A 17721-nucleotide genomic window follows, 5' to 3' on the forward strand; every position below is an offset into this window, starting at 1 on the left:
GTCTTTAATGTGAATTTAATTTCATGCAAAATGTGCCAATTTATCGCTAAGAACTAAGATATTTTATTGTTCAAATTGTAAAACTTAAGATTGAGATTCATATTACATGGTAATACCGATTTTTTACATTTAGGTTATGTTTATCAGTTGCAAAACGTTAAATATTAGTTTATGTTAGGTTAATATATATTTTTTAACACGTTCCACATGTTTAAATATAGGTTTTAACATCGGTCCCATTTAGGGCGCTAGTGGTATACTTAAAGGTGCCGGTATCAAAAATATATTTAATGCACATTCACAAAAAGTCTTACAATATTATATTTAGTCAGTCTTGACACTTATTTTAACAATTAAATAGATCACACACAACAAGAGAAGATGCCAAGAATAATGAATATAGATAGGGAATTACTAAACATGATTAAAAGAGGAAAAAAGAGAATACTTTGGTAAAATCATTAGAGACCCTAAGTACTAACTACTGCAACTGATACTTTTAAAAAAAATCGAAAGAAGACAATATATTGGGTGTAAGAAATTATCCGACTATTTAACATAAGACAATGAACTGTGTTTTAGGTGTAATATCTCTGTTGCTGACAGCTACTGATAGAGAAGTGTTGAATTGATAGCCAACATCTGAAGATCGACACGGTACCGCGAGAAGTAGAAAGAAAAAGCTTTTAACTTTTTGAATTTTATAAATCAAGCGATAACATTTTTAAATTAATAATAAAAGTAAATAATTTTGTAAAAATTGCCAGTGCAATATGTGCTCCTAATTGAAGAACATATCAAGAATAATGTACACTGATTCTTCGCGGAAAATGGGACAGCCCGAATGGGGTGGCTTAGGTATTAGGTAATATTTGATTCTGCAATAGCATTCTTACTTTTTTTTTAGATATATTTGAACAATATTTAAATTTAGCCCAAATGGTAAAATGTCTATCTCGAAGAAGGCATCAATGGTTAGCGCCAACGAAAACATATAAATTGGATATTTTTAATATAATGGCCATTATAATACATATAAACAATAATTAAGGGTATTAATTGTCAGTTTAAGCATAGCATTGACAGAATTTGTTACCTTCTTTGTATACCATAGGCCAAAGAAATAGTAAACTATGCTGTTTACCCCCAAAACTTGTCTAGCCGTATAAAGGGAAACCATTTCAAATCATCTCTATTTTATATTTAAACTTTTGACAGCGTTAGTTCACCCCGTACAGGCAATATATAAAAGTCTTTAATCTGAGCCATTGCGAACCCTCCCTTAATTAGTACAATAAAATATAACAAATTGAGTTGTACGCTGACTATCAAGTTCCGGCGCCACTGTATGGGGGAGCGCATAAAAGGGCGGCGCAAGGGGAACTTTCACGTCGGTGGTGGCGTTGCAGAAGATTAGGGCGCTTTTCGGGCATCACATTTATCTTGTAACCTGAAACCAGAGTTGAGCTCCGACGGTCACAACAAAGGCAATTATCAGGTGTTGTTTGTAACTCTCTCTTTTCTTTTTTTTTTATTGTTACAATAACATTGTAGTTAATTTAACAACATTTTATTAGCAGTGTATACTACAACTTTTGCGTAATCAAACACGTGAGTTCAAATAGGTTATTCCATATTTCAGTACACAAAGATGGAAATATTTTAACAAAAACAGAAACAATTATGCAGGGTTACAGTAAATGTATAGCAGTAAACATTAAAACACAGATTTTAAGGGGTTGTAGTTTTGTAGTAGAAAACTTAAATAGAAACATAATAGCAGTAATTTAATAAAATATATCAATACAGAAATATTTACAATATCAAACCCAACGAACAAGTTATAATGACCTCGTTTAGACTTATACAACGAATAGTTTAGACGTTATGCTGTGATGGACTTATTGATAGAAGCAAGGAAGGAAAGATAGCTAGCTGACTTTCATTTCATTTTTGGGTGGAGGTATGTTTCTGCGGGAATACACGAATTGAGGACCAGAATGAAATTTTAGGTAAGGGTTTACTTTTATACCTGAAAAAATCGCACGAATTGAGGACCAAGACTTCAAGAAGGTAAAAATATTATTAAAAGTACGAATCCCAATAATCTTAAATATTTATTTGATATTTTATGGGATATTTATATTAATGTTTCTTTTCGGGAAATTGTATTATCTACACCTAGCGTAAACAATTTTGCGTTACATTTATTTAACGTACATGTCCAAAACTTTTCATAACTTTTAAGCACTATTTTTTCTTTTTCTTCTTCAAGTGCCGTCTCCGCTACGGATTTTGGCAATCATCATTGCTATTCGTATCTTTGAAGCTGTTGCTCTAAATAATTGGTTAGATGTGCACTGGAACCAGTCTCTTAAATTGCGCGGCCAAGATATACGTCGTCTCCACACGCTTCGTTTGCCCTGAATCTTTCCTTGGATAATTAACTGGAGCAATTGGTACTTTTTCCCTCTCATCACATGACCAAGATATTTCAACTTTCTTCTCTTGATGGTGATCGACAGCTCCCGTTCTTTGTTCTTTCTTCGAAGAACTACACTATTTGTTACTTTGTCTGTCCAAGGTATTTTCAAAATTCTTCTGTATATCCACATTTCGAAGGCCTCTAGTTTATCGGTATTGTTCTTGTTTAAAGTCCAAGTCTCTACTCCGTACAGCAGTATCGAGAAGATGTAGCATCTAACCAATCTCATTTTCAGGTTTAAGTTAATGTCATGACTTCCCAGAATGTCCTTCATATTAACAAAAGCAGCTCGAGCCTTTCCAATTCTATTTTTTATTTCTTCTGTGATGTCATTGTTGTTATTAACGCTTGTTCCCAAATATTTATATTTGTGCACCCATTCGATTTCGTTATTGTGAATGTACAGGTTTGCATTCAATCTTTGTTTTTTTGAAATAATCATGAATTTCGTCTTCATGACGTTCATTGTTAACCCTTTCTCTTCACTAGCTGTGACTACCTTGTTTAAAATGGCTTGCAGGTCTTCTACTGTCTCCGCCATTAAAACCGTATCTTTTTTTTCACGATAACTTTCCGTAACTATTTTTTCACGATACTTATAATCATCCAACACAAGTAACGAGTTTCCTTTTTCACTTAAGATCATTTTAATTTCACTTATTTTGACTACTTCAAAACAGTTCAAACAGTTCAAAATATACTAAATCTAAAATAATATTTTATTCTTAAATATTTCCTTACTCAATAAAATCTCGTTCGGTCCGTAATTCGGTGCACTTATTTTGGCTGTTCAAGTAGCGGTCCTCAATTCGAGAACACCGGTTTCTGCTAATGCTAAGTTCTAAGCATTTTTTGGAACCGTTCTTAGACTAGCATTTTTGATCAATGCAGACTTTTGCCTGGGATATAGTACTCATCAAGAAGTTTGCTGCCTACTTAATTTAGAAGCTTAGATACCAGAAATTGAACTTTATTTTTAGGAGTTTTTGTGAATACTTACCCTCGGAAATGGCATGTTTTTTAGGTTCTTCTTTGCTCTGATGTTTGAGATTTTGATAATTCGTAAAACTTACTTTTTGTGAGAAATTTGATCCAATTTTGCCATATTGATTTATTTCCTTTAGTATTAACTAATAAGTTTTATCATTTATTCATTCATCCTCATGTTTTCCAGATTTATTCAGTTTGACTTTCGAACCACTATAAACGAATCAGAAATGAAACGAGTACTTTAGTTAGACAAAAAATGAGGGAACACTGGCAGAACTTCTCAAAACAGATGGAACACGATTTCTGAGGGACACAAAAAGAAATATGGAGAATGATCAGAGGACAAAGAAAAGAGATGAACGAACTAATAAAAAACACGTTCAGAAGGAAATATGGGTAGACTACTTTTGATCTCTATTTGCTAAAGGTGACGATGATGAACCACTAACACCAGAGGTGACGACAAACGAAGAAATAAATATTGAGGAGGAAAAGGTTAAGGAAGCATTAAGGAAATTAAATAAAAGAAAATAACCAGGAGATGACAGAATACCAAACGAACTCCTAAAGTACGAAGGACCAGATCTGACTAAACAACTATTAAAACTAATCCAAAAAATAATAGAATAAAACAGAATTTCTCAAGAAAGGAGATCAAGCATCCTAAAACCTTGTCAAAAGCCTTGACATATCTCAGGTTTTTGACAAGGTATGGTACATAGGACTACAAATACAATTAAAGAAGCTCCTACCCTATCCTCACTTCCAGCTTTTAAAATCCTACATAGAAAATAGACACTTCCTGGTGAAGCACGGTACCGAGTGCACTAAGATATATCCTATTCACTGATGCATCCCACACGGCAGCATTCTCGGCCCAATTCTATATCTTTTATACACAGCGAACATTCCAATATCTAGTACAACTACTGTTGCAACGTATGCAGATGACACTGCTATCCTGGCATCCCACACAGGTCCATCAACAGCATTAAAAAATCTTCAATCAAACCTAAATAGAATTCAGCAATGGATGAAAGTATGGCGTATCAATTATAATGGAACTAAGCCAGACATGTTACATTCACGCTACGTAGAAAAACATGCCCACCTCTATATATTGATAATTGTCTAATTCCTCAATCCGAGGACTTAAATTGAGAAATATGTATTGGGTCATTGGACGCAATTCAAAACTATCTCTGGATAACAAAATTTTACTTTACACATCCAAGTCCATCCTCACGCCCATATGGACTTATGGAATTCAGCTATGGGACACTGCTACCGTCTCCAATCCAAATATCTTATAGAGATTCCAAAACAAGGTACTGCGTGCCATAGTCAATGCGCCATTCTATTGTATCCAACGAGGTGATTCAACACGACATCCCCCTTGAATTCGTAAAAGAAGCCAAACAACATTTTAGTGCTAAATACTGTAAACGAATGCTAGTGCATCCTAATGCGTTTGCTCGTCCACTAAAATGGCAATTGCCATCCGACTTGTCCAACTGAACATAATAAGTGTATTCAAACTAATAAAATTTTAATTTTAGAATTGTAAAGAGGTTACTCCCTAGAGTAACTCTCTACATGTCTGCATTTTTTACCATACCAAATGCTTAATGCCCGATGGACAGATTGTTGTACTCAATGGAGTTATTAAAAAGAATAGAACAAAACAGAATTTCTCAAGAATGGAGATCAAGCATCCTAATACCTCTCTTTAAAAAGGGAAACCAATCGGACCCGGAAAAATACAGAGGAATTAATTTATTAAACACTAAAATTAACAACCAAAGTGAAAAAAAAATAAACTGAATGAAATTATAACACTAGCAGAAGAACAACAAGGTTTCAGGTCGGGAAGATAATGCACTGACGCTATATTTATAATGAGGCAAGTGCGAGAAAAATCAGTAGAATACCACAAATCGAGATATCGATGTTTCGTAGACCTTAAGAAGGCATTTGACCGGGTCAAATTAAAGGACGTTATCCACCTATTGTACGCAAGGCAGATACGTCTAGGAATAACCAAAACGATCGAAAATATTTACCAAAACAACACAATAAAAGTAAAAGTGGACATGTTGTTCAACCTGATTATGGATGAAATATTAAAAAAGTTAAGAACTAAAAAAGGATACCAAATGAGAGAAAAACAACTTCAAATAATCTGCTATGCAGACGACGCAATACTACTCTCTCAAAGTGAACAGGAATTACAACGTATGCTGCACCAATTTAATATAACCGCCAAAAAATTTAACATGTTAATTTCCCCAAAAAAGACCAAATGCATGGTAACAACAGCAAATCTACTAAGATTTAAATTTGAGCTGGAAGGTCAGATAATAGAACAAATGATGGAGTTTAAATATCTAGGCATCACATTATCTAGCTACGGAAAGCTCGAAATTGAAATGGAAGATCAAGTGAATCGAGCAAACAGAGCCGCAGGCTGCATGAATGAAACATTATGGAGAAATAAAAATATCGGGAAAGAAATGAAACGCAGAATTTACAAAATAGTCATTGGACTTATAATGACATACGCGGCAGAAATACGACCTGAGACAGAAAGGACAAAAAGGATGTTAGAAACAGCATAGATGAAAACACTGATGAAAATTTGATGCCAAGACACTATGGGACAGAGCTGGAACTACAGATATATGACGTAGATGCAAGGTGGAGAACATCAAGAACTGGGTAAGAAATAGAAGAGTAGAATGTAACGATCATATAAGCCGAATGACAACAAATAGAGTAGTAAAGACAACAAGAGACGGTTCCCCAATAGAAAGACGATCAGTAGGAAGACCGCGAAAACGACAACTTACTGGAGGCACATTGAAAAACATGTAGACAGTCCTGTCTACATAAAAAGAAAAAGAAGAAGAAAACTTTCGAACCCTTTAAGTGAATAATTTACTCATCCCAGATACCTACGGTATCAAAGGGTGAGCGCTAAATGAGGAAGCTCTCTTTCTGGTATTAAGTGGATTGGGTACATGTTAAGAAAATCCGTAGGTGTGATTAAAATGGATGTCTTATATTTCGATCCTTAAGAAAAATAATCTTCGTCGTCAAAGTAAAAAGGTAACAAGTATTTTATTTTCTGTTAATTCACTATTATAACTTAATTAGGTCTAAATTAAATTACCTAGTTGGCTTCAATTCAATTTTGTTTTCTATTTATTAGAACCAAATTAAAAACAGCAGATTATTATTTAAATCTGGTATAACAGAATACAGAATTAGCATACAATAGAATTTTGTGAAAATTATAGTGTAGATGTTGACTTACTGATTGTATTTATTCTTCAAAAAACCTTAAATCCAATCTCAATAGTACGAACTTTTATAAAAACAGATTCTAATAATGACTTTCCCTTTCTGATTGAACAACGTCCCCAATCGAGAAGTTCCTAAGTGCTAGTACATTTTTGCAATGTTAACATTTAAATTTTAATATTTTAACTTCTAATATTTGTTTTGTATTATTGAACAAGTTCAGTCAGAATTACAGTAGGCATATATTATGCTTGGATTACGTGTATTTGCATTTCTTGTTTGACTTTCTCATACTGATTTATGTAATTGGCAAGCATGTTCTTCCAATTACAGTTATTGAATTTTTAGTCCATCGGTAGCAGAAATTTGCAAATTAGTGAATGCTTTTGTAGAATCAAGTCACTACTATTATAATTTTTATTAAGACTTTTAATTTAATAATTTATTTTTATTTTTCATAACCTTGGACGATTTGATCATTATTATCAGCAATATTAATTTAAAATGAAATATTGAGAGAAAATAAGCTACCGCAGGCTTTTGTACTTACTCCAACTTTGCTCAATAGGAGCATATTTAAACTATAATTTAGAAACATTTGTGAAGAGACAAACAGTAATTTTGATATTGATTTATGGTGCTAAAGATTCTTGGAAACAAAATCCACATAGTTTGGCACTTTAACACGGATTGAAAAGCCTCAGTCAGTTTATAAAAAATAGAAGCATCTTTAGTTCGCTAGTCTGAACCAAAAATGGATCAAAACAAAGTTATACTATCTGTCAACACCTTCACTTTGAATCCGTAAAATAGTTTCGAAACACAATTCAGATAACTGCCTTAATCTGAACCTTCTATAAATGCAAGGTATAACAGACGCTGATAAAGATGTTAATAGAGACATGGGGAATCTAAAATTTGCATTCCACGACATGTCTCCTCAGCTAAGCAGAAATCGTTAGCGAATTGGTTTCTTGTACTCATACAGAGTAGATCCGAATAAAAATAAAATTAAAGACAGTCAAGATTTCCTTTCACGCAAAAATAGTCTATGTATCTGTTGATACGTATTTCGCTTTAATAAAGCTCATCAGAACAGTTATTCATAGGCTTTCTCAACGTGAAAATTAATCTTTTCCTGTCTTTGTGAAGCAACGATAAAATGGCTTCGAAACGGACGCAATAGCGACATCTGATATTAAATCCGTAAAATAGTTTCGAAACACAATTCAGATAACTGCCTTAATCTGAACCTTCTATAAATGCAAGGTATAACAGACGCTGATAAAGATGTTAATAGAGACATGGGGAATCTAAAATTTGCATTCCACGACATGTCTCCTCAGCTAAGCAGAAATCGTTAGCGAATTGGTTTCTTGTACTCATACAGAGTAGATCCGAATAAAAATAAAATTAAAGACAGTCAAGATTTCCTTTCACGCAAAAATACTCTATGTATCTGTTGATACGTATTTCGCTTTAATAAAGCTCATCAGAACAGTTATTCATAGGCTTTCTCGCTAATGCAAATTTTAGATTCCCCATGTCTCTATTAACATCTTTATCAGCGTCTGTTATACCTTGCATTTATAGAAGGTTCAGATTAAGGCAGTTATCTGAATTGTGTTTCGAAACTATTTTACGGATTTAATATCAGATGTCGCTATTGCGTCCGTTTCGAAGCCATTTTATCGTTGCTTCACAAAGACAGGAAAAGATTAATTTTCACGTTGAGAAAGCCTATGAATAACTGTTCTGATGAGCTTTATTAAAGCGAAATACGTATCAACAGATACATAGACTATTTTTGCGTGAAAGGAAATCTTGACTGTCTTTAATTTTATTTTTATTCGGATCTACTCTGTATGAGTACAAGAAACCAATTCGCTAACGATTTCTGCTTAGCTGAGGAGACATGTCGTGGAATGCAAATTTTAGATTCCCCATGTCTCTATTAACATCTTTATCAGCGTCTGTTATACCTTGCATTTATAGAAGGTTCAGATTAAGGCAGTTATCTGAATTGTGTTTCGAAACTATTTTACGGATTTAATATCAGATGTCGCTATTGCGTCCGTTTCGAAGCCATTTTATCGTTGCTTCACAAAGACAGGAAAAGATTAATTTTCACGTTGAGAAAGCCTATGAATAACTGTTCTGATGAGCTTTATTAAAGCGAAATACGTATCAACAGATACATAGACTATTTTTGCGTGAAAGGAAATCTTGACTGTCTTTAATTTTATTACCTTCACTTTGCTTTAAAGAGATTAGCCTAGCCTAGTTAACAACGAGTAGTTTAAAGATGAGTCTAAGATAACAGCGATCTGTCCTACGTGAAAGATTGGGACCTTATTCTGACCTGCGTTCATCTATTCATTCTCACGAGGATAATGGTCAGCTATTTGTGTAGCACCACAGGTACTACGGAGAGGATGAAGCTTCATGCTGTAGCTAGCCTGTCACACTCATCTGAGTACGGACTCCTAAGATTGGTTTCCCTTCTGGTCATATACCAAAAGCCTAGGAGAACCAGGGTGATGCTTGCTGCATTTTACGCAGCGAAAGAAGACACGAACTCATTTTCATGCCTAGGACTACAAGCATAGGTTAAGGTAGGGGAAGCAGCTACTAACAGTGGAAAATCGAGACTAATAGAAACTGATAGTACAAGAGATTTCACAAATAACGATGCTCAAAAACAAGCTACCAAATAGAAAGAGGAAGAAAAGAATAGGAATCTGTAATGTTCACTTTTATTAAATTAAACTTGATGAATTCAGATAAATTACAGATAGACGTTCTAGAATCAAATTTTAGATTAACATACAGAATATTAATTTGGGCTGACACCCTCGTCACCCAGGAATCACAAAGGATGTGCTAGCCCATTGGAGTTTGCTGAAGAAAGGAAGACCCTTTTTTCGACAAAGAGAGTCAACTACAACTACGTTGTACCTAGATGAACTTAGAAAAAGAGAACGGCAAAAAGCATGCAATTACAGTGCAATTCCGCAATAACGGGCTGGTGGACGCACTGTCTTATACCACAGGTGAATGTTTGGCTAACCCACAAACATGGCGAGGTCAACTACTATCTGTCACAGATGCTCTCAGGACATGGCTGCTTTTGAGTATATCTTTATCGATTTAAACATGACGAATCTCCAAACTGACTATCATGTCTCGGGGTGAGTATCAAGACTCGGGGAAGACGGAGGACGTGTTCACTGACAATGCTGTCATCTAATACAGCTTGGTATGCAATCAGCACATTCGCGATGAAAGTCAGTCCTCCAGGATCTTGGCTGCATTGAAGGGAGGCGAGCTAAAAATAGAGACGGTTAGAAGAAGAGAAGCAATGACTTCTATAACATGAAGGAAGAGCAATAGCTAATACCGGTCCCCCTGAAACTAATGCCTTAAGGTAGTTCCACGGGGGAAACAAAGGCAGAAAAAGGGGACGGGTTTTAATCGGTATTGTAACATACGTGTCCGACATACTAGGCAGTACGTCTACTCCGAATGATACGCAAATGTATAAATCGGTAGATCCCTACACAAAAAAATAGACACCAAGCTGGAGGAGCCGGGTTCGAACCCCGGCACCGAAAAAATTTTCCATTTCCCATTTAACTGAGCTGCCACCGTGCTTCGGAGGGCACGTAAAGTCCTCGGTCCCGACTACAAAAGTAGTCGTTAAGTCATGTTAGGGGCACTTGCGCGACCTGAAAACCCTAACACTAGACACAAGGTTACATATTATCGTCGGTATACTGCGAAAACCAGGTAAATGTCGGAATACCGAAATCGGGAAAAAACGTTTTTAAAGTTTAGTTTTATATTGTGAATTAAGCAGTCAGCTTGTTTTTGATATTAGGTATTCTAGTGAAAGATACATATATCTGAAATGATATTCTATCATTAGTTTGAAAAAGTTGAGACACCTATCTGACTAATCCTAAATTTAAGTTGGAAATGCTATCACTTAACTGGTTTTACCTGTAAATCTAGATAAATCAATTACTCTTCAAATAACATATTTAACACAAATATAATAAACCAAGTATAATATTGTCCAGTTTTGTGATCGAGATATGAGGCTTTTACTAGGTAATAGCAATGTTTTAAGGTATTAGTCGATAATTATGACATTTAACTGGTTTTCCCTGAAAATTTTATTAACAGCTGTGTGTAGTTATAGTTATTGTTTATATGAATGACAGGCAATTTTATAAAAAAAAATCAAATTTATTTCGAATATAATAATAACAATATTATTATTATGAGGCTTCCTCGTCCGATTCGTCACTGAAAGCAGGCTCTGGCAAGATGTTTGTTACATCATTTCCCGATTTCAAATTGCGATACCACCCGTGATATTCCTCCGGTATCACTCCCTTACTAGCTTATAGCTGTACCAAATCTCTCTTTTTTGCTATGCTAATTTTCAAATGTGCATCATAAAGTCGCTTAAGTTCTTCAAGATTGCTTGAATTAGTTGATAACTTGGCGTGCTTTTTTCTTGTTGACTGCCGTGCAGTATCAGTAAGGAAATAATTGAAGCTTGTTGACATGTCATAATTAAAATAGATTCTGTTTGTCTCTCCTTTCACGAATCTCATTATTTTTATCTTCAACCACATTATTTTTTCGCCGTTTTGGTCTTTTGTCCGGTTTTTAATTAAAGTGTGTGACACATTTTTTAAATCATAAAAGTCGTAGTATTTAAATTCTTTACATTTGTATGGTTCTATACATACTTTTTTATCATCAACCTTGATATTTCTATTACCTCTTGCATTTTGAAAAACAGACAAGTAATCTGGCATCCCATAGATAGATCTGTGTTTTTTAGCGGTTTCGTTACTACTCTGCATAGAGTCAACTTCCATATAGGAATGGCCAGAATCTAAAAATTTGTGTTCAATAATATTTAAACGGATTCTGTCCTCTGTAGGTATCAGAAAATAAACTTATTTCACTTACATATTCTGGAACACATTTTGATAATGGAGTATAATGCTTTCTATTTCAGAACTTCCTTGTCTACCGTTAATTTCTGACCAGTCAAAACAGTAAGCTGCATTTGGTAATGCGGCTTCATATACACACAAATTGTAGACACATAATTTTCGAGAATAATATAGTTTTCCAGTCAATCTACTTGGAATCTGTAGTACGGCCTGTAGTAGATCGAAAGTAACTGAAACAAAATCCTGTTGTTCATTAGATCTTTTCTTATCATTTTGTTTTTTAAGATTACATACTTCTTTTCTTTTCTGATGTTCTCTGTAACTATCTTCTAAATCCGATTTGTCAGTTGGATTAGCCCTATCATATTTATTACAAAATAAACATTGATCTTTTTTATCAACAAAAAAGCTTAAATTATAGTCGTTAGAAAATATTCTTCAATATGTTATTTCGCTAACACCTTCCAGTTTCTTCTGCACATAGTCATTTATAAAAAATTGGTACATTTTTCTTATACTTAAATTTTTGTCCAAATATCTACGCTTTGAACTTTGGCGAATATAATGTGGGCCCATGGTTGGAAAAGACTCAATATGAGCCTTCACGATTTTTCGGGTTTTACTGCTTGTTTTATTTGGCGATGTATGCTTGCCTCTTTTATCCGTATCTGCATAACAGCCTAGAATATCAGTTTTTCTTACAACATCTTGTATTAACGACTCTGATATACAAAGTGTCTTACAAAGAAATTTCTCACATACCTGTATGTCTTGACCATTCAAAGAAAAGTAACACTTTTTGGAAAATGCACGTGGTTTTTTAAACTTCAACGGACTGCAACGACTCTCTTTGGTGGCTCCGTTTTAATACGTGCAATAAGAAAATGTTTCTGGCCTATATATTCTAACTTTCAATAATCACGACATAGTCTTTGTCTGTAATCTTCGCTGAAATAACTGGCACATTTGTAAAAGCACTCTGAACAATTAACTAGTTTTGGCATTGCTGGTCTATGGTCTTTTTTTTTATCTTATAAGGCAAACCCTCAGTACGCCTCCTTTTTGCGACATTTATTACCCAATCTTTGGGGTTAGCTTTTCTCCAACGTTTTAGTGGACGTAGGTCTTTTCATACTTTGTCAAGAAGTAGATTTAATATCCAACTAGCTATTTAAGTTGACACTAAATTGTTCGTGGGTGCACCTATTTCAGTATCTTTTTTCTCATTATTTAGGCTATCAAAGTGTGTAAATCATATAGACTTCCTAGAGAGAGCGATCCCTCTTCACTTGGCTGATATGTGGGGTCTACATCTGAAAAGTCAATATCAAAAATGGATTCCATCATTGAGACTATATTGTTCTCAGAATCATCAACAATTGAACTGTTGTCTTCAGTTATTCTATCTGTGTATGTGTTATAAAGATCATTTATATGTTTAGCTTAGTAACCATTTCTAAATTTTAACTCAACCCGTTTTCAGGTAGAATGAAGTAAGTGTACTTGAAGGTTTTTACTAGTCGATATGAAAGAGAAATTTTAATAAATCATACACGTAAAATGTATTAAAGACACTTATCACTTTTTTACTGAATATGGTTTGCAGTAGTAGAAATATATTGTTGTCCGGCATAATAATATATGTGGGCTTACTTTGTTTTACATGCAACAGAACTTTAATTTTATGGAACTAAGTAGCGATATATTGTTTTATTTGAAAACGAAAAGTTGATTAGGTGTAACTTATTTGTTTATTACACAAATTATCTGCTGAATGGTAAGTCGTATCATTTATTTGGTTTTACCTGTATGTAGAGCGGAAAAAGCTGAGAATTTTGGTATACTTAACTCAATATTTTAAAATTTGTCATTTACCTGGTTTTCGCAGTATACCGACGATATATATATATATATATATATATATATATATATATATATATATATATCAAATAATGTCCAGATCTAACTAAATTCATGATTAAGGTTTAGATTCACTTTGTTTGGATTTTTTTAAAGAAATTATAAGAAATATTGACGCTTGCCAACCTTTCTTATTAGAGGATGAAAAATGTCTCCGGTTTTTGGGCTGACATAAATTAATCAAATTAAAAAAAAAATGTTTTTTCAGCCCTTATACTAACAGACACAGAGAATGCGACACTAAGTAAAGTAATCAGCAACAAAATGTTCTCCAACTTTCATGGTAATTACAGAAATTAGTTACAGGCGCATAGTAAAGAGCAACGTATATAAACACAGTGCATATTACGAATGATTAATCTCGCATGTCATATCGCTATTTGTCTTCAGGTCTGTTATTGCGTTATTTGTTTGGTTATGAATTCTATTTTTTAGAGTGTCCGTAAATTACGATTTGTTCTTTTTTTGATTTTGTGAGACATTTCAACCATATAAAAATTATTTTCTAAGCCTCATAATTTTTAAAAAAATTTTTCTCCATAGTTTCTGTGACCTCTTTTGGTTCTGTTGTTTAACTACGGCGTGAAAATCGCCTCGCGTTAGCTATATTTCGTATATCGTTTTGGGTTCTTAAAAATTAAGTATGTTCAAGAAATTGTTCTTTGGTTTTAGCTAATTGTATTATTTACTATACGAAAGATTTATGTATTATTTTCGATAGTAAAAATGTATGAGGTCCAAGTACGAGAACTGGAGGTGGCGAAAAGATCGGAATATTTTTAAAAACTATCCAAAGATTAGGTTAGATTAGGTTAGATTAGATTAGTCCCATAGACATATAACACAAGCTATACTGACTGCTGCAATACAGTGGCGTTTCCCCAGCGCGACAGAGAAAACTGCAAACGACAAAATAGTCCCTGCATTTCTGTCTAACAGTGATAAAGAAGAGACATAAATCAATAAATATTTTCCGATTGTTAACCAAGTAAAAAGTAATATAAAGATACTATTGAAATAATCATATTGGAGCAGATTATAAATTTAAAATGTTATTGAAGTTTCCTTTTTTGTCTGTAACAGTGACAACTGGATTTGAAAGAGAGATATATAAAAATTCAATTAAAGTCATAAACAAACTATTAAAGTCCTGTTTAAGGTAGCCAAAACTCGACTAGGAAAACTAAACATTGGTCATGCACCAGAATTAAGAAAAGGAGATAGAGATATGGGAGAGAAAATCTTGCAAAGGTCTTCTTATAAAGTTATAAAGTAAGGGAACTCAGAAAAAAGTGGTCTAACTAACTACTAAACATAGTATTTTAATACGATATCTCAGGGCTCTTTTATTATTTATTAAAAAACGTGGCTTCAATGTATTTTTTATAGTTGCCCTTGAGGAAAGACTAGATAGTAGGAAAATAAATTTACAAAAAAAACTATAAAATTATAAAGCAAGTGTTATATATTTTTAATATAAATCAAGTAATATAATTTTAGAACATCATAACTAATTGACAAAACTAATATTTTGTCTTCAAAACGGCTAACTTCACCTTATTTTCAGTTTCTCCAAATACGATTGCTATCTCCTCTGCCTACTGTTTTCAATAAAACAATTCTACAACTACATTATTCTTTGCCCAACTCCTCACTCAAACGCCTAACTCCAGGAATAACTCCTTCTCTTCAGACACAAGAATATCTCAACTGATCGACTTGGCAACAAATATAAACTATACATCTGTTTTTACCTACAATATGTCATCTATTTCTTCAACCTCTTTTGCCTGCTACCACAGTTGGAACTCTTTCTACAAACACAAAACAAAACTTTTCACAAAATTTACTTTTTAGAAACTCTGTCTTATCAGAAAAACTGTGGTGTCGTTTCCAGGTCTTCACATCACCATACCTATTTCTTCTCCTAGCAGGACTCACATCGACCCCTAAACCTCTCTATATATTTTCTAAACCAATCAGAACGCACAAATATCCCTCTAATTCCAGCCGTTTTCTACCAATCAAATTTTAATGTTGTAACAACAAAAACCCACTGGTAGCACAAACCAGTCAATCAACATGTCTTAATAAAAGGTCATTTCTACTACTTCTACTAAAAAAATAAAGATAAGTTAATATTTGCCCAAACAAATGGCTTTATACATTTTCCAATCGTTTGTGGTACACCTTACAATACAAAGACGTCTTATTCAATTTTTTTATTTACAAAATTCTTATCTGCATAAATTGTCGAACCACCGCTATTGTCCCTTTCCCCGTGAATGTCCCCTTTGTCTTTACACAATATGATTCACTAATTCGGAAAAACACTTAATATCCCTCATAACTGGTTTATATTTTACAAACTTATTATTACTGTGTACAGAGTGTTGCGATTTTGTCGGTCGGTGATTTGATTTCTGTCTCAACATTTTCTTTTTTATTTTTTTCAGAAATTTGAAATCCTAATAATATATATATATATATATATATATATATATATATATATATATATATATATATGGCATAAAATAATTTATATTCCACAAATGTAATATTTAGTGTATTATATACACCAAAAATTTTATTTAATATGCGTTATTTGTTTTTTCTAATCGTTTATGTACAATATCAACGAACTTTTGTTGCTATAAATATCTCTAATGAGCTCCTATTTCTAACTTTGATATTTTAATCATGTATAATAGATACGTTTTAATATAAAAGCACTAAATTTTCCATTTTACCTAGAATATTTCACCTGGTTTATTTTATTTGTAAATATGAACAATTTTTATAGGTCTAGACCTATACACATTTTTACCAAGTTCAACTAAAATCGCATGTATTTTGATTTTACTCCCACGTCAAAAGAATCGATATCTAGCCGCAAAGGGTAAATAGGTGTACATGTACCTGGTAGCTCGGGTTATAAATCGAGATATACAGAAGGCAGAAGAAGGAAAGAAAAGGGATCGTAATGGAATAAAAATTGATACGAACCTGGTCCTTTTCGATGAAGCCGATGAAAGCCGTTCGCTCGATTTCCACCGGCTGACCGGCACGGTCGTAGAGAGCGATGACGAAGTGGAAAAAATTCGATTTCCGCAGATTGCTGGGCGGCTGTTTCTCAAAATGAGCCCGGCCTACTTGAGACCTGCAAAGAAAAATAAATTTTGTATAATAAATCTATTTTTTGTGTTCACCTTGAAAGAAGCTATCGCTATTATCACAAAGAAAGTTTAAAAGTTTTTGTGTCATTCTATTTCATATCATCTTATTTTTTGTGTTATTTTATTTGTGTATTGTTGTAACCATAATTATATATTTAGATTCAACGTTTAAAATCAAAGAAAAATTGACGAAAACAATACACACAAACCACGTAATCGAAAAACGCTAGGAAAATCAAAACAGACTATTGCAATAATAAAAAATAAAAAAAAAAACAATACAAATCAATCGCTCACGATGGATTATATAATTCTTTATTTGACACTTCTTCTTCCAATACTGTGCTGGGCTTTAGGCGTACGTACCTTACACGATAATTTGCCGAAAACTTTTTAGGTCTTTTAATAGACGATTTGGTAATTCCTATTAATTCCTCTATTTCCCTCTATCTTTGTATTGAGTAGTCGCTTCAGGTTAGTCTTTTTTTGGTTTGGTTCGTCAAAATTCACCTTCTCCTTGACCTATTCCGTTTAAAGAATCTAAAAAATGCTTTGAATACGCGATATTTTTATCTGTCATCCCACCGTGTTTATCATCATCAACCTGTATGCGTCCACTGCTGGACATAGGCCTCCCTTAGTTTTTTTCATCTGTCTCTGTCTTGTGCGGCTTGCATCCAGTTATCGCTAACATGCTTCAAATCGTCAGTCCATCTAGTTAATGCGCGGCCTTTGCTTCGTATTGCTTCTTGTCTTGGTCTCCACTCGACAACACGTTTTGTCCATCGGTTGTTTGGTAATCTGGCGACTGTTGCTTTTGTTCTACGGCGTATTTCTTCGTTTGGGATTCGGTCTCTCAGAGAGACACCTA

The 17721-nt window shown here is 33.6% G+C and overlaps 1 protein-coding gene across 3 annotated transcripts in view; it reads right to left on the minus strand.

Annotated features, from left to right (window-relative positions):
- kn (EBF transcription factor knot) overlaps positions 1 to 17721 on the minus strand; it is a 379602-nt gene that overhangs the window by 325777 nt on the left and 36104 nt on the right. For all 3 annotated transcript variants that reach the window (XM_072538021.1, XM_072538019.1, XM_072538018.1), the window contains exon 3: positions 16681 to 16834. In XM_072538021.1, coding sequence (XP_072394122.1) covers positions 16681 to 16834 — 154 coding nt within the window. The remainder of the gene's footprint in view (positions 1 to 16680; positions 16835 to 17721) is intronic.

The sequence above is a fragment of the Diabrotica undecimpunctata genome, chromosome 7 (assembly GCF_040954645.1).
Source record: "Diabrotica undecimpunctata isolate CICGRU chromosome 7, icDiaUnde3, whole genome shotgun sequence".
NCBI lineage: Eukaryota > Metazoa > Arthropoda > Insecta > Coleoptera > Chrysomelidae > Diabrotica > Diabrotica undecimpunctata.